The 22,591-nt window shown below is 37.0% G+C and overlaps 2 protein-coding genes, 1 long non-coding RNA gene and 1 other non-coding gene across 7 annotated transcripts; 3 read left to right on the top strand and 1 right to left on the bottom strand.

Moving 5' to 3' along the window:
* Positions 1 to 3,242: 3,242 nt before the first annotated feature.
* Positions 3,243 to 3,316, bottom strand: TRNAT-AGU (transfer RNA threonine (anticodon AGU)). Its single transcript has one exon. It is a non-coding gene; the product is annotated as a tRNA-Thr (tRNA).
* A 4,177-nt stretch (positions 3,317 to 7,493) lies between these two features.
* Positions 7,494 to 14,984, top strand: LOC132304524 (uncharacterized). Of its 3 annotated transcripts, XR_009481603.1 has the most exons (4): positions 7,494 to 7,780; positions 11,412 to 11,576; positions 14,147 to 14,202; positions 14,599 to 14,980. It is a non-coding gene; the product is annotated as an uncharacterized LOC132304524 (long non-coding RNA). The 3 variants fall into 3 exon arrangements; XR_009481601.1 differs by having other exon boundaries at positions 14,147 to 14,984; XR_009481602.1 differs by lacking the exon at positions 14,147 to 14,202 and having other exon boundaries at positions 14,599 to 14,977.
* On the top strand, positions 7,774 to 10,874 carry LOC132304522 (cytochrome b561, DM13 and DOMON domain-containing protein At5g54830). The gene has a single exon (XM_059802251.1). It carries the CDS (start codon positions 7,886 to 7,888, stop codon positions 10,577 to 10,579), a length of 2,694 nt encoding a protein of 897 aa, XP_059658234.1. The 5' UTR covers positions 7,774 to 7,885; the 3' UTR covers positions 10,580 to 10,874.
* Positions 14,985 to 15,584: 600 nt separating the features above from the next.
* On the top strand, positions 15,585 to 20,040 carry LOC132304521 (pentatricopeptide repeat-containing protein At4g22760). 2 transcript variants are annotated; one of them, XM_059802249.1, is made up of 2 exons: positions 15,585 to 18,091; positions 19,374 to 20,040. In XM_059802249.1, the coding sequence occupies exon 1, from the start codon at positions 16,065 to 16,067 to the stop codon at positions 17,793 to 17,795; it is 1,731 nt and encodes a 576-aa protein (XP_059658232.1). In that variant the 5' UTR covers positions 15,585 to 16,064; the 3' UTR covers positions 17,796 to 18,091; positions 19,374 to 20,040. The 2 variants fall into 2 exon arrangements, with proteins under 2 accessions (XP_059658232.1, XP_059658233.1); XM_059802250.1 differs by having other exon boundaries at positions 15,585 to 18,561; positions 19,443 to 20,040.
* Positions 20,041 to 22,591: the final 2,551 nt, after the last annotated feature.

Below are 22,591 nucleotides of genomic sequence, written 5' to 3'. Positions count from 1 at the left end.
AATTTTCTAAAATATTGTCAATAATACCAAAAGCAACTCAAGTACGGTTATGATTTATAAGAAGTTAAACCCCTTTACCAACAAAGATCCATTAATAGCATGCTATCAAACGAATGGTCCATAGAAAGACTCCAACCTGTTCACTTAATAAGGCTTCGTGTTGCATAATTGTGTTTCGTTATTTGATCAATGTTTTTTCTTCAAATTGCTTTGCAGATGATCCTCAGAACCAAGAATGTCTACAGCTTCATTAGCAAAAATCATCTCGGCATTGAAGTCATCTGCGCCACTAGCAGCAAAGATAGGCATGTATATATATCAAAATAAAGCTACTGATGGTGCAGGAACTGTATCACTGAAATATTAAGGATATGAAAACTAGGTATAATTACAAATTAATACAGAAACACTTCACAAAGTAAAAAATTTGAACATTTTGTAAAGCAAAGAGACATCCATTCAATAATCCACAATGACAGAAGCTTAAATTGAACAATACTACACTCATAACAAGTATTCTTATAGGACAATAATGGATGAAACACCCCCAGCATGTCAAATGAATTATGAAATCATCTCATCAAGTGTATTTCTTTAGTATTATGGATTATACAAATTTATTGAACTAAATGTTTTTCTAAAGATGGTTTTTCAAAATATTAGCATTCTGTCAAGGTTGTAAAGGAAGATTATCTGTCAGAGGACGGAGGGTACGCATAGAATAATGGACAACTTGAGTTGAGGGTTAACGGTACGACACATAATGTGAGAAAGGGGAGCTTCTACAAGCTAAAAGATAAATCAGGCTTTCAGATCTTGCCCTCCTCAGATGAAACAAATAAATATGAAGTGATTTCCAAAACGTCATTTTACATACTCTTTGTTTATAGTAGTTCTTTGTAGGATGAGGAAATCGTTCCACGTAAGTTGAGAAAGCTGATATCAATATCCAAGTAGAGATCCAAGCAATACACGGGACTCTTTGAGAACAAAGATTAAGAAAGGGAAGGCCAACCTCGATACCCAATGAACTCGAGCTCGATAGTGCTGGGTTGTTAAGGTCGTTGTGATCTGCCTTAAAGGCTGACTAGTGCCTCTATTTATAGTGCTCATTCCCTCGGTCAATAACCCTTGGTCCTTTGGGTGAGTCCGCTCTTACCCAAGGGTTTGAGGGCCTTTCTTCCTAATAGATGGGACATTAACAGATGGATCGCGGTGTTTTGCCCCCCGGTTCGAAGAGGTAATGGCGTTCCTTAATTAATACGAATCTTGTCAAACGTCTTTCGTAATTAATGCGCCCTTTACCATTCTTAGCTTGAGCTCGTGTATCGAATGTCCTTTCCCCCATGAATTGGCCTGAAGTCGAGACGATGCCTTGGACCTTAGCCACCTGTCCACGTGTCCTCAGATTCCTGAAACTCAAAATGGGAAAAAAGCCTTTCTTGAGGTTCTGCCTTCTCGGCCTCGCGCGGCTCTTTCCTGACTTTGTACCTCGAGGTCTCTGCAGTCAGGAAGGGAGCTCGAGGGGGAAACGCCCGAGGTCGCCCCAGTAGAAAGCAACCTCGGAAAAGGAGGGGGAGGAGGGGCCAATCCGACTGGAGCGGGGCGCGTCCGCAGGAGAGGAAGGGTAGCGACTCCTTCCTCGGCCAGTGATTTCAGTTATAGGACAAGTAGCTCGAGAATACTTGGTCCTTCCAAGGGCACGCTAGATAGGTACTGGCTATGTGTGCTTATCTTCAGAGGTGGTGCCACTCTAGCAGGCATCGTGGCACGGTTATCAACACTCCTCAATGTCCTGATTATCCTATTTTAGTCCTTGGAATGAATGTCCATGTCAATCTATATTCTGGTGAATGTTATGTTCATACATAGCCTATATGATTGAGGGCATCAGATAAGATCACACAAGATTTTCATGAAAAAATAGGAAAAACACGGAACTTCGCAAATGATGATCAATGTTTTAAAATTTATACAAATGAAAAGGTACAAGTTCAAAAAAGTAAGGTTGCTCCATTATGATCAAGAGGGGAAATAGGAAACAACCTCATCAAAGAATTTTGATGTTGCCTCACAAAAACTCCTTCATAGTTCCCCCCATAAGGTGAGACATGGTGGCCCCCTATCACAAAGAATCTCAAAGCCCCCTTGAGCAAGCACATGTTCAAAAAAATGACATGTCGAGAAAGGTGGAATCGTCATATAGGGCTCAGAAAACGCAAAGGGTGAGATGTAGGGCTCAGTTTGTAGGCTACATCTGACCCTTTTCAGACCACGCAATAGTAGGATCCTCATGCATTGGGTAGCTCTTTTTACTGATCTATATTTCGAACATGAGTTATGACCACCCTAGATATACAATACAATAGTTGAGGGAAAAAGATCTGGTTATTAAGATTACAAGACCGATTAAACAATGGGAATTATGTATATTCTTTCCACTATTCAAAAGATTGAATACTTGAGAAAAATGGAGTTTGTCATTTCTTGATTCATCATACTAAGAACAATGGACTATATGAAGAGGACTTCTATCGAGCAAAATCTTTGGTTACAATACGTAGATGGCATCAACTGAATTCACATCAAAATTTAAAACCAGAACATTAAAAGAAAGAATGCTCACAAGAGAAGAGATTAGTTTATTGAACTTCTAAAGTAACCTACAAATTTTTTTTTTTTCGAGGCAAGAATGTTAGGGCTTGAACATGGGAACACGGGAAGCAACCCAACCACTTGGGCAACAACACTTGCCTCAAGTAACCTACATTTGAGACTCCAAAGAAGCAGCAAAGTGAAACCAAAGAGAGCATTGCTCAACCAAACTGTCTGGCTCTTGGGAGAGGACGAGAAAAAACAATGAAGGGGGAAAACAAGAAGAAAAAAGAAGAGGTCTAAAATGGTTAAAAATTGAGGCCATTTCAACCACTTTTAAGAATTTTCATCCATTTGATTTACCCTCACATTTTTCCATAAAACCAAACGTGACTATGAAAACAGACTTGGGTTGAAGTGGCCCTAGTCACATTCAAAAGTTTCCCTTTTCTTTTCAACATTTCCTCAGCAACCAAACAGACCATGGAAAATCTATAATTATCCCAACAGAAAAAAGAGAGAGAAGAGACGCATACCTATATGCTACCAGATTTAACTTCTGGGTTGTCCTTGTTGTACTTTGAGCAAATAGAAGACATTATTGCTTTTATTCTTCAAAAAGAAAAAAATGCGGACAAAATACACAATGCTTTCATTGAGAGTCAAACTCAAGACCTCCCGCTTACTAAACGGGTGCTCTAACCAACTGAGCTATGAAAGCTTGTGCTAGCACTTCGACAATGTTCTTATTAATCTGAGAAATGACTTGTCAATTTCTGCCGAAAATAAAGAACTAGTGCAGAAAATGAACATCATCTAAAATTGGATTTACTTTGACCATCTTGTTATAATAAAAATCATGGACAAAATGAAACTTCAATTTGTTATATTTTTGGTTCATTCATTACTTGGAATGCTTAAAGTGGGAATGAAATTTAAAATTAAAATGAATCCACTTGATAATTGGGTCTCACCTAGTTGATGTAATGTGCCGTAATCTAATAGACAAATAAATGTTTCTTTTCTTGTATTCACAGTTTCCAATTTTGTTTTCTACTTTAGTTTATTATATTATAGGGACAACACATTAGAATTTCATAACTTTCTTGTATATTAATATATTTTCTACACATTGTCATAAATAATAGTTTTACTTTGTTAATACAGTTGTAGATGATAACAAAACTTTACATATATATGGTGAATGGTTAGCTGAGAATTGGTCTTTGGACTTTGAAAATATTGATTGTCACGCAATTTTTATAACCGAGTGTACTTTTCACGTTTTAAATACGTTTTTACTGTGCATGCTTTTATTCTCGTTTTCACTATTTGTGATTTAATTTTGTCGATCTGTTTCGCGCTCACACTCTCAATTTCACTCTTAATTTCACTCTCGCTTTATGTGACTTTGCTCTGGACAATATTTTTGAAATTAAATTGTAAAGTAATAGATATTTAAAATAAAAATAAAAACTCACTTTGATTAAGAGTTTTTTTGGATTAGAAAAATACAAATATATATAAGAAGTTAAAAGGAAATATACACATCCACATCATGTCTGGAATGAAACTCTATATCTCAACCTCAATTTTTTTAATTATTTTATTTCATTTATTTTTATCCCGGTAATAAGGGAAGCCATACGACACTTACAAAGAAATCAAACATCACAAACAACTCCATAACTGATACATACCATACGCAAAACATGACTACCAAACCCCGACAAAAAACCCAAACCAACCCACCCAAAACGCAAGGCAACAGCCTTGGCTTCAACCCCATGCTTCAACTGATTTCGGAAAGTCTGGGATGGCTCGCACCGACAAGCAATGCAAGCTGAATAGGGAAAGATCGAGACGAAGAAGATTCAGAATAACATGATTCAGCGTTATGAGCACCAGACTTACCAGAGGAGTCTGAGGGATGCCATACCAAGGCATCATGAGAGACCTGCTCTGGTTGCATGGAAGCAACTGTTGGAATCACCATTGCTTTGCGCTATATCTCAACCTCTCCTTTAAGAATTTATGATTTTTTTTCTTTCAAAAAGTTAAACCAAACATCTATGAATATATACACTATCATGTCTTTGTTGCACACAAAAAAATAAAAAATAAAAAATAAAAACTACACTCTTTATGCAATTCAAGTTGAAATGAAGGAATTATAGAAAATAAGAAAAGGATTGGAATCCAACTTCATATGTTTACTGTGATCAAGTTGAGTGTTCGAAATATGCAATTCAAGTATGCATGATTTTTTTTTTTTTTTTTTTCATATTTTTTTTTAGGGTGAACTACATTAAACCCCCTTTTCCTATCTGTATTTTTCACTAAACCCCCCTTTTTCTACTTTTTTTGCCAAAAAACCCCCTTAACTATTAGAGAGGAGCAATTTAACTAACGGAAGTTAATTGAAAGGGAGTTGCTTGGATATTTAATTTCTCATTTTTTTTTGAGACAAAAATTCTTTACACCTATTTTAATATACCCCACATGTATATAAAGACATATAGATATTAGATTTTAGATACATCTGTGTATACACATAAATATTAGTGGCTCTAATTGTTTGAAAGCTTAGAAAAATCAATAATTCTAGTTAGATATATTTACACATCATTATAAAGACATACTATACATATAAATATATTTCAATGTACCATATAAATATAATAAAAAAATGATTTTGAAATATATATATATATATATATATATAGAAGAAGAAAACAAGTAGGTATAAATAATATAAAAAAGGAAAAAAAAAAAAAAGGCATTATTTCTCATAGTGTCCCTTTAATAAATCTATACAAAATGAAAATTAATAAAACCAAATAAATGAATGCACAATATAATTCTCAAATACATATATATATATATAGCAAATAAATTTCAAGAAAAAAAACCTAGATTTATATTGGTCTGAAGGCTAGATAGAAATGAAAATATGTTTAAATAATATTTAATGATACATATTATATATACCATTATATCATGATACAAATTATATATAATATTATAATGATAGATAAATAAAATAATTTGAACAAGAAGAAGAGTACATGTTGTTGCAATGGTGTAAGACATACGTCTAAGAGTGATAATGGAGTAGATATATATGTGGAGGTATATTAAAATAGGTACAATGACATTTGTGTCTCAAAAATATATGAGAAACTAAATGTCCAAATAACTCATTTTCAACTAACTTCCGTCAGTTAAATTACTCCCTCTAATAGTTAAGGGGGTTGTTTTGGAAAAAAAAATAATAAAAAAAAGGAATTTAGTGAAAAATACAAATAAAAAAGGAGGTTTAATGTAATTTACTTTTTGTTTTTTATTTCATTGTAAAGCAAAAGTCCTAGATCCAAAGGACCCTTTGGTGGGTTTTTAATTTCTAATTTTTGGATTTCCATATTGTGATGGATGAAGAGGTAGTACTAGTATATTAGATAAAAATAATCTTTCTGAGGAGGAAGAAGCTATCATGTTAATTTAGTTCTCAAAGTAGAGGATTGATGTCCCAGAGGCTTTAAGGTCCATGAAAACAAACACACATACACACAGAGCTTGAGAGAACTTAAATGTTTATCATGTAGTGCAGATATGGTTTCACACACCAATTAAAGCAAATAGTGATATAACTCACTAAAAATTTAACGGATAAAGTACAAAAAGAATCTTGAACTATTACCCTTTTATAAATAATTCCTGAATTAAAGATTGTCTCTCTAAATTACTGATTTGTTGCAATTAAGGATAAAACCCATCACAAAAGATTATTTTTCTCTTTCTTATTAAATTTGTCATTTTTATTATATTTTCTCTTATTTAAATATTAATTATACCATTTACCTTAATTTTATAATTAGTATCAATTGATTATAAAAATAGAAAAATAAATAGATTTGTAACTACCATTTTCTAAAATGATTGATAATAAAACTTATTATATTCACTTTAAAAAGTTTTAGTATAAAAAATAGCTTCTTTTTCATACAATATTCATGAAAAATTAATAAAATTACTTAAATAGAAAATATCTTCTTTTTTATGCAATACATTCATGAAAATTTTTCAAATTTTTTTATTTAAGTAATTAATTAAAAAAATTAAAGGTAAATTTATGCAAATTTAATGGAGTATATTTCATCAAATTAGTACGATTTTGTTTTCATAATTTATTTCAACGAAAAATACACCAAGTATAATTCAATAAGAAAATGTATTATGGTTATTTAATGAAAAATAGGCCAGGCAATGGGCCATTTTGCAACTAAATGTGATAGTTCAAGAATTTTATGCACAAAAAATATTTCGGATTATCTGTAAATTTGGACATAATTTAGGGTTTTTTTTTTTTTTTTTTTTTTTAAACTTTATCCAAATTTAAATGTTAAATAATGTGTGATACCATATCATCACTACGTAAAAATAAATATTAAATTTAGAAGTATGAAATTGGTACTTTGATGTTGCCAAACATAACATTAAGTTTCTCTCCTATTTAGTGTCTATAATTTATTGTCTTAAAATAGATTTCTTCATAGGTGGCCAAGTTATGGAAAATCGACCAACGAGAATAAAAAGGAAAGGTGGTCTAGATATTTTATAGTCTTCACTACATTTTAAATTTTGTGTCATTTTTTCCTAATTAGACAATCCAGTGCATTGTGTATATTTCATTTTTTTTCTAATTGGACAATCCAGTGCATTGTGTATATAGAAATAGCTTAACGCAAGTCAAAACTGACCAATTCCACTGCCAGTTCAAAATTGGACTTATGAGTTAAAAATTGGGTCATTTTTTATTTTATTTTTTTAGGACGATGGTGATCGAGTCAGAGCACCATATTTTTCACAAGGGAACGTAATGTGCTTTGACTCAAACACCACCATCCTAAAAAAAAATAAAAAAACTCTTAAAAAGATGACTAAAAAATTAGGTAACAAAGCACAATTAACGTTGCTAATATAATTACAACTAGTGTAGTGGTTTCCTCGTCCATGACGCACTCTTTGATTAGCTGGCCCACCACCCCAAAACCATAAAGTACAAAGCTTTCTTCAACGCACTAACGACGAGACTCGTCTCTTTTCCCACTGAGTCATCCCCAACTCTCTCTCTCTACAGACACACCATCGGCGGCAACCTAGCAGTCCCCTCCGATATCACCAGGTAACTTCTTTTCTCTTCCAAAGCATCAAAATCACCAACACACACAACACAAAACACTTACGGATCCAAAAACATACCAGATCCGTTTTCTCGGATCTCATTTCCATGGCAAGAAAATTACTGCTCATTCTAGGGTTTCTCTTGCATTGGTTATACTGCTGTTATTCGGATCCGGGTTCGACTTGTTCTAAAACCAACACTTCTCTGCTCAATTTCGAGTCTCAATTCATCATGCTTCAACACCAACTCAGAGGTGTGTTTGAGGTAATCGATGATTGCTCGTTTAGGGTTAGAGAATTTGATATGATCCAAGGGTCGGATGTGCACTGGTGGGGTGCAACCGGCGATACTTTTGATAACCTAACCAGGGGCTTTCTTATATCTGATCAGAGTTTGAATCAAACATATAAAAATGATAGCTTTGTTGTTAGTTTGATGAACAACGTGACTTGGGATCAGATCAGAGTCGTCGCCATTTGGGACATACCCATGGCGTCAGATTTCGGCCATGTTTTGCTGAAAACCCCAAGAAATGGGTCAGAAGATTCTGCCCCGCCACCTTCACAGACGGTTGGCACCGGTAATTTGAGTGCTTGGGTTTATGAGCAGCCCACGATGTTTGAGAATTGCAAGGAGTTGTCGTCGACATATAGGGTTAGGTGGACGTTGAGAGCAGATGATGATGTGATAGATATTGGGTTGGAGGCGGCAATGGGGATTCAGAATTATATGGCATTTGGGTGGGCGGATCCTAATGCATCTTCCAAGTTTATGGTTGGTGCCGATGTGGCCGTGACAGGGTTTTCAGAGGAGGGTATGCCGTTTGCCGATGATTATTTCATTACAAAGTACAGCGAGTGTTCCATAGACAAGGATGGTGGTGTTCATGGTGTTTGTCCTGACTCCATGTTCGAAGGCTCAGATCCTGTTGGTTTAGTGAACAATACGAAGTTGGTTTATGGGCACAGGAAAGATGGGGTTTCCTTTATACGGTATCAAAGGCCATTGAAGTCAGTTGACAAGAAGTATGATTTGCCCGTGAACCATACGGATAACATGATCGTTATTTGGGCTTTGGGGTTGATAAAGCCGGCTGATTCTATCACCCCTTATTATCTTCCACAAAATCATGGTGGGACTTATGGGCACTTGACTCTCAATGTCTCAAAGCATGTGAATGATTGCTTGGGGCCGTTGGATGCTGAAGATAAGGAGGATCAAGATATAGTCATTGCAGATGCAAATACACCACTTGTTGTTTCAACAGGTCCAGCATTGCATTACCCTAATCCCCCAAATCCTTCTAAAGTTTTATACATCAACAAGAAAGAAGCTCCTGTGTTGAGGGTTGAAAGGGGGGTTCAAGTGAAGTTTTCTATACAAGCTGGGCATGATGTTGCATTCTATGTAACTTCTGACCCGCTCGGTGGGAATGCAACTCTAAGAAATATGTCTGAGACTATTTATGTAGGGGGACCCAAAGCTGAAGGAGTTCAAGCCAGTCCTACGGAATTAGCCTGGACACCGAACCGGAATACCCCAGATCAAGTTTACTATCAGTCAGTATATGCACAGAAAATGGGTTGGAAGGTTCAAGTTGTTGATGGGGGCTTGCCGGATATGTACAATAGCAGTGTTATGTTGGATGACCAGCAAGTTACTCTTTTTTGGACAATGTCAGAAGATTCAATATCTATTGCAGCTCGGGGTGAAAAAAAGAGTGGTTATCTTGCAATTGGATTTGGCAGTGGAATGGTGAATAGCTACGTTTATGTGGGTTGGATTGATGATAATGGTAAAGGGGGTGTTAATACATACTGGATTGACGGAAAGGATGCTTCAAGTATACATCCTACGAATGAGAACTTGACCTTTGTAAGATGCAAATCAGAAAATGGCATAATCACTTTGGAGTTCACCCGTCCTCTGAATCCATCATGCAATCGAGATAATAGGAGGGAGTGTAACAATATTATTGAGGCTACAACTCCGCTAAAAGTTATCTGGGCTATGGGTGCTCAATGGTCGGGAGACCATTTGAGCGAGAGAAATATGCATTCCACTAGAAGCAGCAGACCTGTTCATGTGCTGCTTATGCGTGGTTCTGCAGAAGCAGAAGAGGAGTTACGGCCAGTGTTAGCTGTACATGGGTTCATGATGTTTCTTGCTTGGGGAATTTTGCTTCCTGGTGGAATATTGGCAGCTAGATACTTAAAACATGTGAAGGGTGATGGATGGTTCCAGATTCATGTTTACTTGCAGTACTCGGGACTAGCAATAGTCTTTCTTGGCTTTCTTTTTGCTGTTGCTGAGCTTCGGGGTTTATATTTTGGCTCATTACATGCAAAGTTTGGAATCATCGCTATATCTTTTGCTTGTGTACAACCAGTGAATGCGTACCTGAGACCTAAAAGACCTGCTAATGGGGAGGAGGTTTCCTCAAAAAGGCTTCTTTGGGAGTATATTCATGTTATTGTTGGCAGATGCGCCGTTGTTGCTGGAATTGCAGCTCTTTTTACTGGAATGAAGCATTTAGGAGATAGGTATGGTGGGATAAATGTTCAAGGACTCAACTGGGCTTTGATAATTTGGTTCTTGATTGGTGCTTTGACGGTCACGTATTTGGAGTATCGTGAGAAAACGCGGAGGAGGGATAGAATTTTTGGAAGAAGCAATTGGGTGTTGGGTAACAGTGAGGATGAGGATACTGATCTGTTGAGCCCAACTCGGGCATTTGCAGGAAAACAGTCCCATCCATCTGAAAGGATGGAAGTTCAGCTAGAACCTTTGAGCAGATAGAGATCTTTGTTCATTTATTTCATGATATAAACTCACTACTCAGTTTTGAAACTTACTTTTTCTGGAGATAGCAGGCTTGTATGTTTGCTTGAAAGATTCGAGTGTAAGGATTGAGATTAGCTTGTCAATCACTGTATACATCTCCAACCGTTCATTTTGGAGAGTAAATTTCCTACTACATGTATTTTGTATACTTCAATACATTTATTAACACGGTGGAAGTAGATCCCTCTCCCTCTCTATAGCGAAGGGAGCCTTTGTTTACAATATGAATTGATTTTTTTTTTGTTGGTCAGTTTTCTCATCGCGGTTTTCACTCTAGCTAGAAAAAATGAAAGCAGTGTTGCTTTCAATGTCCCTTAATTGAGGTGGTGTTTGGTTAGCTTTCTAGCTGTATTCTCCCACTGGTTAGTGTGAAAGCAAAATTATATTTTTAAAAATGGAAAATACATCCAAAATATATGGCAATCAATAGCTAGTTTTCAATGGAGTTGCCAAAATGTCTGTATTTTATTGATTCTTATATTTATACACGATTAACTTTCAAAATTAATCTACTTACCAAATGAATTTCAAAACTTGATGTTGATTTGTGTTTCACCACTAACAATGTGATACATTGTTCTCAGTTGATAAAACACCAGCGTTTGGTGAATAACTTTTGTGCTGGATGTTGAAGTTGCATATTTTTTTGCATTGTGTATTTGGGATTACTACATTTCTTCTTGTATTCAAGTATTTTGAAAACATATCATAGTTGATATTGTTATGGTCTCCTCATCCCGAGTTTTTTAGAAGGTCATAATCTTGTGTTGTGCCCTGTTAATGGAAGGTGTTGGAGGGATGGACTTGGTACAGACCAAATATAATTTCATCAAGTGCACAGAGTGGCGAACGAAGTGGCTCCCCAGTGTCCTCTGTTTTTTTTTTGGCAGGAAGCCTCCCACTGCACTCAGATTTGCTCATTGCTACTGAACTCTTTTACTGGAATTTTCAGGTAACCATTCATTTATGTACCTACATGGATAGCTCCTTTTAAAAGTTTCTCGAACTTGTCTAAACTCGAGGATTGTTATTTCCTTTTGTCATCTTAACTGTATGCTATTCCACTGTTTATTACGTTGACTATAGAAATCATCATTACATGAAAATTTTACATATTGATGGAAGTAAAATATCATCATTACATGAAGAATTTACATATCGATGGAAGAAAGTCAATCCATTTCCCATCTCTTACTTAGGGTTGCCTCTGGGAGCTCCTTCAAGGTGTGTGGGGGTTTGGGATCCAGTGGTGGATAGGTTTGAGAGGAGGTTGGCGGGCTGGAAGAAGCAGTATCTCTCCGAGGGAGGCCGGGTCACTCTGAGTAAGAGCACCCTCTCATGCCTTCCCACTTATTTTCTCTCTTTTTTTCAGATTCCCTCTTTAGTTGCGGAGAGGATTGAGAGATTGTAGCGAAATTTTCTGTGGGGGGGTAGAGGAGAAGAGTTCAAGTTTCATCTGGGTCGTTGGGAGCAGGTTTGCAGGCCGATTTGGAATGGAGGTTTGGGTCTTCGAAGACTGGTGCCTTTTACTAAGGCCTTCCTTGTGAAATGGTTGTGGAGGTTTGGTGTGGAAAGACACTGGCTTTGGAGGAGGGTCATGGCGAGTTGATTTGGGGAGATGAGAGGAGGGTGGAGTTCGCTGAAAGTGCATGGTCCTCGAGGGGTGGGGGTTTGGAATTCTATTCGGAAGGGGTGGGATGACTTTTCCAAACATGTTCGGTTTCGACTTAGGGATGGGAGGAGGATTAGTTTTTGGGAGGATGTGTGGTGTGGGGTGCTCCTCTCGCTCTCGCTTTATCTCAGCTTTTCAGGATTGCTTCTGATAGGCAAGCCATGGTGGTCAACTGTTATCATCTTGATAGTGGGAGACTGGTTCGGGATGTTCGATTCAGGCGATTGTTTCAGGACTGGGAGATTGAGGAGGCCATTCGTTTCTTGGAGTTGTTGTATCACCAAAGGATTGTGGTTGAGGATTCTAATGGTTGGTCTTGGGCTACTAACTCTCAAGAGCATTTTGAGGTGAGATCTTTTTTCAGGTGTCTCTCGGATAATCCTAGAGTTCGCTTTCCTTGGAAGTCTGTTTGGCGCTCAAAGGCTCCACTCAAGGTGGCTTTCTTTGCGTGGACCTCTGTTCTGGGAAGGATCTTAACCCAAGGATAACTTGAGAAGGAGAAATTAGGTGGTGGTCAATCGTTGCTATATGTGTCTTCGAGATGAGGAAACATTGAATCACCTTCTCATTCATTGCACCATGGCTAGAGAATGCTGGGCTTTTGATGATTGGATTGTTTGGGCTTCTCTAGGTTATGCCTGGACCCGTTAGAGGGTTAATTAAGGCTTGGAGAGGTTGCCTTGTGGGGGCCCACATTCAGGATATGCTTGGAGGGCTACGCCTCTCTGTGTGTGGTGTATTTGGCTTGAGAGGAATAGGAGATATTTTGATAGGAAGGAGATGTCGATTTCTATTCTTTCCACTCTTTTTTGTTGGGTTTCAGGTAGAGATCATCTCCGAAGGCTTAGAGGCCCTTTGTGGTCTTGTGTATTTCTCTTGTGTTCTGCTCCCCTTTTGAGCGCTTCTATACAATTTTACTTATCGAAGAAAAGCTTGCTACCAACTGTTTCATTATCTACTGTTTTGCTTCACTGCATGAATGGGAATTCGTTGAATGAATGTGAAACAGTGAATATATGGTAGGAAGAGGCAGGTGTAATACCTTATAAGTCAGGTTTTTGTGTGTGTGCATGTACATCTGGCGGATAGAAGGAAGCAACATTGTGAAACTAAACAGTAAACAAGGAAAATATAATTTATTATCTTTTATAATTTGTTGGGATCATTTTTGATGATGTTATTGCTTAATGGCATCATGCTTCTTGATTCATTTTTGACCTTGGGCCATGAACAGTGAAATCTAGTAAAGATAAAACGATAATCCAATGAGGTGATGACTGTTGCAGTAAAATTTGCAACATGTGCTAGTAATAAAGAGAGGAGCTCATAACCTTAGTGGGAAGCAGGACTTATATTTTGAAAACGAGGCGTCATGACCTAACGTGAAATAAACAGACAAATTTAGAATGCCCAAATAGGCTGAGGATCTCTAAAAGTTCACACGTAGTGTTTATTTGAATTGGTTAAACTGACTTTATTTGCAACTTTTATACACGAGAATTGGATTTTGACTTATTTCAGTCCTAGTTCAACATTAGTGTTGGTTGGTATCACTTTTATTACAAAATAAGAATAGTATGAGAATTTGAATCTCATATTTATCTCTATGTGACTTCCCTATTCTTCTTTTCAGAATTCAGCAGCCTTCTTGTTCTTGTTTAAATTGTCTGTTGTTTGTGTAGCCAGCATTGTTTCCAAATAGATTTCTTTTGCAGCCTTGAAATCCATTCTTCCATTGCGATGTTAAGTTTTGCACATGTTCAGGAATTTTCTGTTGTAGATTAGTGGAGGAGTTTGAATTGTTTTTAATTACATCAGTTGGGACTTTGATATGCTTGCAATGATTCAAGATTTGTAGGTGGAGGTGTCTTGGGAGGAGAGTGAACAAAATCATGGGCTGGTTTTGGTAAGTCAATTTCTAGAGTGGAGTACCTATACCTTACTGGGTAAACTTTTAATGAGGATTTTGGTTTGTGAGATATATCATCTTAATGACTAATGAGGGTCTTGCAAAACATAAACTGGTAGTACTTTGATTCCACATCTGAAGCTGTCTAGTGTAGTGCCTTTTTCAATAGTATTTTTGAGCAATCTCTTTATAAAGATGTCTGAGCCTCTTCTCATTCTTAACTGCATTGTACTCTAGTCAATTTTGGTAACTTTCAAACTATCTGGTTCACCTGCTTGCTTGAGATCTGTATTCCTGGGAAAGTGATGTATGTAGCACCTGATTAGATCAAAGTGATAGAGCATTGCATCATTTTTGTCCTAGAAGCACACTGAATCTTTGACTGTCTTGCAGATTCAATATGGGAAAGTTGATGATTTGTGCAGAATGTGGGAGATGATGACCTAATTCATCTGTGTTGAACGCAGACCAGACCAACAAGTGCAACGGTCATTAAGTGGTTATGAACCTTCTTGGTGGATTCCACCGCCTGAAAAGCTGTTCTTTTGCACAATTCATATTAAATTAGCTAATGTTGTGTTTGGGAGCACCGAACGTAGCTTTAAGGTTTTTATATGGATAAATGGAATGCATTCAAAATTCATCAAGCTGTTGTTTGCTTTTCACATATGAAATTCGTTTATATGTCTTGGATAATCCCATTGATTATCATAATCTTATTATATCCGTTGAAAGTGATTCTTGTTCTGATTCGGGTAAATTAGTTAAGCAAATTAAATGTAAGATTTTTATTCCGAGGAGACTTCTGATGAAAATTTCTTTCTTTAGGTATTCAGTTATTAGATACCCCAAATATGAAGCAGCTTGTGAGTTGTGAGACGTGACTATTTGGAACTAGTTAACCAAAATTTTGCTCAGAAATTTATGTTTATCAAGTTGGTGTCCAGTGTCCACTTTCATTCCCATTTTATTGTATATTTTCAACAGCCCACATATTTTGGCCCCCTCTCTCTTTTTATTTCTAATATTTCGAATATATCCAGAGAATATTTCATGATGAATTTAGATTGTTTCAAGTATAATTCAATGTGGCAGAGTGAACAAATTCATTTATATTGCATCTCTTTTGACCAAAGTGATTAACTTTGGTCGCAATTGACCAAATCCTCCAAGTTAAAAGTTGCTAAGGGCAGCTTAAATTGAAGCTTTCTTATTTTTACCATCAAGGTACTCAAAGCAAAGGTTGAGGTTAAAATGGAATCACAGAGTTATTATTGTATGACTTATCCGAGTTAGTCAGAAATAAGTTACACAATTTTTTTTAAATAAGTACTAATTTTAGACTCTAATACATTTTCGCTGGTTTAAATTTTACCACTCTTACACTAACCCGTTTCTCACTTTGTGTGGGAGTTCTAATTTCACATTTGGGCATTTGTGAAGCGTGTGATATTTACCTCACTAAAAAATATACGGAAAAAAATAAAATAAAATAAAATATTCAAAATAGAAGCTTCAAAGTTGACTCCTGATATGTGTTACGAAGTACCGATTTGTCCAAGAAAAACAATTGTTCAAAATTTATTTATTTATTGTTCTTTTTCTCCAGACCACGGCTTGTATTCGGTATATAAGTCAGCTCATCGATTTCTCAGTAGAGACAATGGCATTGGCGAACCTCCCACCGCCGTCGCCAACTACCACTGCCATCGTCACCGCCAATCACCACTTGCGCCGCCTCACTGAGATTTCTGCACTTTGGTCTACCACATGTCAGCTGAGCAGTCAGTCACATAAATTGATACCCACTTCGTTTTGACAACAAAAAGGAAGATTTCTAAAGTAGCCTCACCACCCAAATGATTGTTGAAACAGTGTTGAAACTAACATCATTGTTGAAACAGTCTCTAACTTTCAACCAAGCAAAGCAAATCCATGGACTACTACTCATCAATGGCCTTAAACATCTTGAACCCATATTAGTCCGTCAAATCCTCATCTCCTCAAGTAATTACTCTCACAGTGTCTCTCAGTATGCCCAACTAATCCTCCGTCATATGCAAGACCCAGATGTTTTTTCTGGGTCATGCACTATTCGATTCCTTTCTCAACATGGTCAGTTCAGAGAGGCTTTTGCTCTGTATGTGCAAATGCAGAGTTGGGGACCGGGTCCTAGCACATTTGCTGTCTCTTCTGCTCTCAAGGCATGTGCCAGGATTGTATACAAGATGGGTGGGATTTCAATTCATGCTCAAGTTCACAAATTTGGATTTTGTGGGGTTGTTTATGTGCAGACAGCTCTTGTCGATTTCTACTCGAAACTGGGGAATATGGATATTGCACGGAAGGTGTTTGATGAAATGGTTGGGAAAAATGTGGTTTCGTGGAATTCAATAATGTCCGGGTACGTGAAATCTGGGGATTTGGCTATGGCTCACAGTGTGTTTGATGAGATGCCGGAGAAGGATGTTATTTCGTGGAATTCAATGGTGTCAGGGTATGGGAGAGCAGGGGATATGGACCAGGCATTCCTTTTGTTCCGGCAGATGCCTGAGAGAAATCCGGCTTCCTGGAATGCAATGATTAGTGGGTATGTAGATTGTGGGAAGATAGAATTAGCTCGTAGTTTTTTCGATGCAATGCCTCAGAGAAATAATGTTTCTCAGATTACAATGATTTCTGGTTACTCAAAATGCGGGGATGTTGAGTCTGCTCATGAGCTCTTTGATCAGATGGGTCACAAAGATCTGCTCCTGTATAATGCCATGATAGCTTGCTTTTCTCAAAATAGCCAACCAAAGGAGGCCCTTCAACTATTCAATGAGATGCTCCATAATATTCAGCCAGATAAAATGACGTTGGCTAGTGTTATATCCGCTTGTTCTCAATTAGGAGATTTGAGATTGGGGTCTTGGATTGAATCATATATGAATCAGCGAGGAATTGGAATGGATGATCATTTGGCTACTGCTTTTATTGACTTCTATTCTAAGTGTGGAAGCATTGATAAAGCATATGAGCTTTTTCATGGCTTGAAAAAGAAAGATTTGGTTGCTTATACTGCAATGATTTTGGGGTGTGGCATAAATGGTAAGGCAAATAATGCCATCAAATTGTTTGAGGACATGATGGTTTCCCAAATATATCCAAATTTAGTTACATTCCTGGGGATACTGACTGCTTATAACCATGTTGGTTTGGTTGAAGAAGGCTACCAGTGCTTTAATTCAATGACGAACCATGGACTTGTGCCTACAGCTGATCATTATGGAATCATGGTTGATATGTTAGGCAGAGCAGGACGGTTGGAAGAAGCATACGAATTAATAAAGAGTATGCCCATGAAGCCTCACGCTGGTGTTTGGGGAGCATTGCTTCTCTCTTGCAATTTGCATAAAAATGTTGAGCTGGGAGAGATTGCAGCTAAGCATTGCTTTGAATTGGAGCCTGATACAATGGGTTATTATTCTCTTCTTGCCAATATTTATGCCTCTGTTGGGAGGTGGGATGATGCCAAGAGTTTGAGAAAGGTTGTGCAGGAAAAAGGATTGGCCAAGATACCTGGTTGTAGTTGGATGGAACAAAGTTGACACATAGACGAAATTAGGCATATACTGAAAGCTCTAAGGCCATGTACTACATAAGTTGATTGAATTACAACTTCATACATCTGACCTTTATGGGGGCAAGTTCTGTTCTTTTCTTTCCCTCCCCCCATTTGCCTCAGAGCAGTTTTCATGATTAAGTTCAGGTTGAATATGCCCTTTCGCCTGTCAAATAAGCCCATGGTGAAGAGATGGAGGTTAAAGGTTTGTGGGAGGATGCGATTTTTCTTCCTTTTCTATTGTGGTCAAATAACAGGACCGTACCAGATGAGCAGCTCAAGGTTAGTTGTCACATCTGTTCTCATCTTATGCTACTCATGCTAATGAAGCTTTTTCACTACAAGAAAAGGTAACAAGTAACAGTGGCAGTCATATGATGGTGGTCACTGTGAGTGCTGGCATTGCTTAATTATCTCGCAGTCATACATGAACGCCAGCTTTTTGGAAATTGTAGCCGTGATTTTGCAGGATGTGCCACATTAACCATTCAAAATTTCGACTGCCTAAACTGTGATTTAACCCGCTGCTCACTACCACCAGTGAAGAGTTGGGGATGGTAAATTTGCAACACCTTTTCCTAGGGTAGCCCACTCCATTTTTTTCCCATCAACAGCGTTCTTTTGTGTTGTTTCGCTCCAGAGACCAATTTTCTTCCCGTTAGGCCCATTATTTTTCCCAATTGCTAGCAGAAATTGCTGCAATTTCAAAGTCGTGCCATGGCTAACTGAAAGTACCTTCATTGGTGAGCAAGGTGAGAGGGTAAATACACACAATTCTGTATATTTCTCCATATTCAAGTGTAGAAACTTACCAACGGGTCAGTGGCCTAGCGGTATCAGCCTCTTACTTTCCAAAGGGAGGTTAGGAGTTCAAGTCTCAGAAGAAACGTGTGTGTGAGTACCACCAACTAGGAAAAAAAAAAAAAGTGTAGAAACTTAGATTTTCAGAAATTATTGAATGATCTTGGATTTGGTGGCTCAAAAATCGGGTGTCAGTTATTCAGAGATATGATTTTTTAAATTTAATTTATTATTTTTCAATTGACGGGTAAGAAACAACTTTTCCTTGGTTTGTTACATGAACTGTTCTTTATTGATTAAAACTTTCTTTATGCTTAGTGGGAAGGATCTGGACTATGAACACATTCGTAGTGAGGACTAGACTCTCTATAAGCAGATTATGAATTGATGATATTGCACAATTTGGTCAGCATATAACCAGATTATGTATTTCTGTCCAATGAAAATTCACAATATAGAGAGATTTGCATTTAGTTTGAGCTTTAGTTATTATTATAGTGAATTCTTCATCAATCAGATAGAACTAGTCAACTGTAGCTAACTAATTTGGCAACAACCATTGTTGCAAAACCAACACAGATGTTCTCCATTTGTCTTTAAATTTAGTAGATGCATATTAGGATATTGTATGACAACATTGTGTTTGCTCTTGGATTTGAAAATACTTACCTCTCATTAACTGTAAGTTTAGTCTTTAACTCTTTATATTTCATGAATTTTCTTTCATTTGACTTGCATCTGAATCACATTCTAATGGAACCAGGTAAACTGGTGTATACACTAATTGCTACACAGGCCCTGAGAACATATCCCATTTGTTTCTTCAATGCAGCTTCTTGACTAACATCATTGCTCCAGAAGTAGCATTTATTGATCAATTGGATCTCTCACCAATGTAAACAAGCTCTACCTTGCTAGCTCTGTATATTTTATCTGGCGTGAGCATAAGGATAGAATTTGCAGGGGCACTGTTCACATCCTTTGACGATTTTCAACTCTGACTTCATTCTGTTGAGAGCAAGGCCGCTGTCCGTGCACTTCAAGAACTGCAGAGGAGCCCATTGGACGAGTACTGCTACTTGGAATCTACATTCATTTGTTATTCAAAATCCCTAATTTCTCCTTGTTAGGTTTCATATTCATTTGGTTGGTTATTCTTGTAACGACTTTTTGAATGTGTTTTTGGGCCTTGGGCCCCGTCTGCGGGTTGATGCTTGTTCTTGTGCTATTGTAGCCTGGGGTTTTTCTTGCAGGGCCTGAGCCCAACTCCTCCTCTTTCCTGTCTATGAATATTTTTTTTAAAAAAAACATAATACATTCTCTATCCATAGCTGTATTATTAACTAGCTATGTACTTTAACAAGGCACAAAGTTTCCATGTAAAACCTTTATACTTGTAATTGATCCCAAGAAAAAAAGATGGTGTTACATGCAATGCAAAATTGTACTGTTATGGAATCCACTGCATACCTTGCTAATGTATCAGGAAGAGGATTATATTTTGTGCCACATAACAATCAGGTGAAAGGTAGAGATCACCTCTTGTAGGGTGTACTTCTCACAATTAGTGTGAACCTCACTCGATGTGGAGTAATCTTCACTCTCTTCCGTGCATATACGTCCTGTGGCACATGAGGGGATTCTAAGATGATTGTGAAGCACATGAGGGGATTCTAAGATGATTGTGAAGCGCGTGTTAATAATGTGTGAAAGACCTTGGAATAAACTTTTAATATGTTTGAAAAGAAAAAAACGATTCCTCAAAAGTTAAAATATTTAAACAAATGCTCACACATTGATAATATTGTCCTGAACTCCCCAAAGGAGAGATCAAATGAAACCCCCAGTGCCTAGGGATGGCAATTTGACCCGCCTCCGTAGTTACCTGCCCCATCCCGTCTCGTTTTTGGCGGTTTTGGAGGACTGTTTTGTTTATTTGGGTGGGGATGATTTGATGCAATAAAAACTGGCGCGAGTTTGGTGTGGGGGCGGGGGGAGGTCGGCTCGCACCGTTTAGATAGGCAAATTATTTAAGTACCCTTATTTCATTAATATATATATTTCTCACTATATATTAATTACTCCATATAACAATATTAAAGTAACAAATGAATTTTATTAAAAGGAAAATTGCAAGGGTGAATAATTAAAGATGAGAGAAAAAAAAAAAAAATAGCAAATCCATTTCAACAATAATAAAATTATGGTCTTAAACGGGGTGGGACGGATACTCGTGGGGGTAAAAATGTTAAACAGTTAGAAAAATGGGGTAGAAAGTTCTCTCGTTTTTACAGTTTTGGGCGGGAACGGGGGTGGAGCTTTTAAATGATTGCGGGGGCGGGAAATGATACACCAGCTCAAACCCGCTGCCGTTGCCATCCCTACTAGTGCCCAATGCCCATGGGTTAACCAAAAGATGGAAACTTCACTTGTTTCCATTTAAGTACATGACACTGTATGTACTGTCTGTACTCTATATGAGTGAGAGAATTGAGAAAGGATGGTGACAACAAATATTTAAACAATTTAGAATCTTTAGTTCGTTAATTACATTAACGGTCATTAGATATGAGATAAGATTTGTGAGATATTATTTTGTATTTGGCAATTATCGTAAACAAAATTAGTCCAAGTCAGAGTTGTGATTCAAGTTACTTGTAACGCAAATTAGCAAGATCGACGACGACTATGGAATTGGAAGGTTGTTCAAAGATGCCATAACTGAGATCATCACATAAAGGAAATAACAACACTTTAGGAAGCAATCTAAAGAGATTAGGACACGTTCTATACTTGGTATATTTTCCGAAAATTCCAAATCAATATTTTTACCAAGTTTCACTCTTAAGATTCAAGTCTGGTAAACTTGAACCGGTTCAGTCATCTTCAAAGTAGCTTCTATTCTTCACTACCATACTTGAACCGGTTCCCACTTTCTTGAACTGGTTCAAGACTTCATCATTGGCTTCGAAATTTATTCTACTATACTTGAATCGGTTTCCAAATTCCTGAATTGGTTCAAGAGTGTTGACAGCTTATGGAAAATTCAGTTTCTAGTTTTAGATTTCTTTCCTAGTTGGTCTAGAATTGTTCCAAGTCTTATGCACGAATTTTATCATATTTTTAGAGGGACTGGGATATTCTAAAACTATATATAAACTTTATCATACACATATGTTTATTTACGACTTTTGCATTATCAGTTTTATTATTCTTAAAAGCCTTGGGAAGATTTTTGTTTCAGAAATTCTTAGAGAATTTGCTGTTTGTCTTTCTAGAACACATACACATAAACACATAGTGAGTTTAGAGTGTGGTGTTTGAATTATTATACAGTTGCATCTACATCGATTAGACAAAAGGTAATCTACTTTTACATCAAATCCAGAAGTTGAATAGAAGTAAAAACGATCGCACTTCGAAAGGATTAGAGTATTCGAGGAGTGTTGTTTGATCTACTTGCTACTCTTCTATAAAGATCAAGCATAAAAACCTGAGGTCAAGTTGCTGTTAGACGGAGAGTCGCAAAGCTAAAGAATTGTCAGCAGTTGGTGTTTGGTAGAATGATAGGGTGTAAGACAGAGTCAAAGTTCAGTGTACTTTGTTTTAAGCATAGTGGATCGGTTTATTTTGTACTGCACAGTTCACGAGGTTTTTCCCGCGCAAATAGTTGACATATTTTATCAATTGTGATTTCCTCGCTAAAATCTTGATCTAATCTCTAACTTTACTTTGCTTTATTTTATTGCATGATATTAATTTATTAATTAATTGCTAAAGTAAAAAAAGTTAGATACACACAAAATCTATTTTTAAATACTTAAAACTTTTTAAGTATTTACTCACAATATTTACTTCCTTGGGTAAGAAGAAAGCCAAGAAACACGGACACTTAATGCACCTACAACTCGGTGAGAGCTAAAAGGCCTTACTGCAGGGGTCATGTCCTACGATGGTTTCACTATATAAATTAATTAAACT

Source organism: Cornus florida, unplaced genomic scaffold (genome assembly GCF_030987335.1).
Source record: "Cornus florida cultivar Cherokee Brave unplaced genomic scaffold, ASM3098733v1 CherokeeBrave_3.0.0_Hap2_Chr04, whole genome shotgun sequence".
In the NCBI taxonomy this organism is placed as follows: domain Eukaryota; kingdom Viridiplantae; phylum Streptophyta; class Magnoliopsida; order Cornales; family Cornaceae; genus Cornus; species Cornus florida.
Note: the sequence above shows the minus strand (reverse complement) of the source record. Positions and strands in the feature narration are given on the sequence as shown.

Coding starts and splice junctions, on each gene's coding strand:
- LOC132304521 (XM_059802249.1), top strand. CDS start 16,065: ATGATTGTTGAAACAGTGTTGAAACTAACATCATTGTTGAAACAGTCT.
- LOC132304522 (XM_059802251.1), top strand. CDS start 7,886: ATGGCAAGAAAATTACTGCTCATTCTAGGGTTTCTCTTGCATTGGTTA.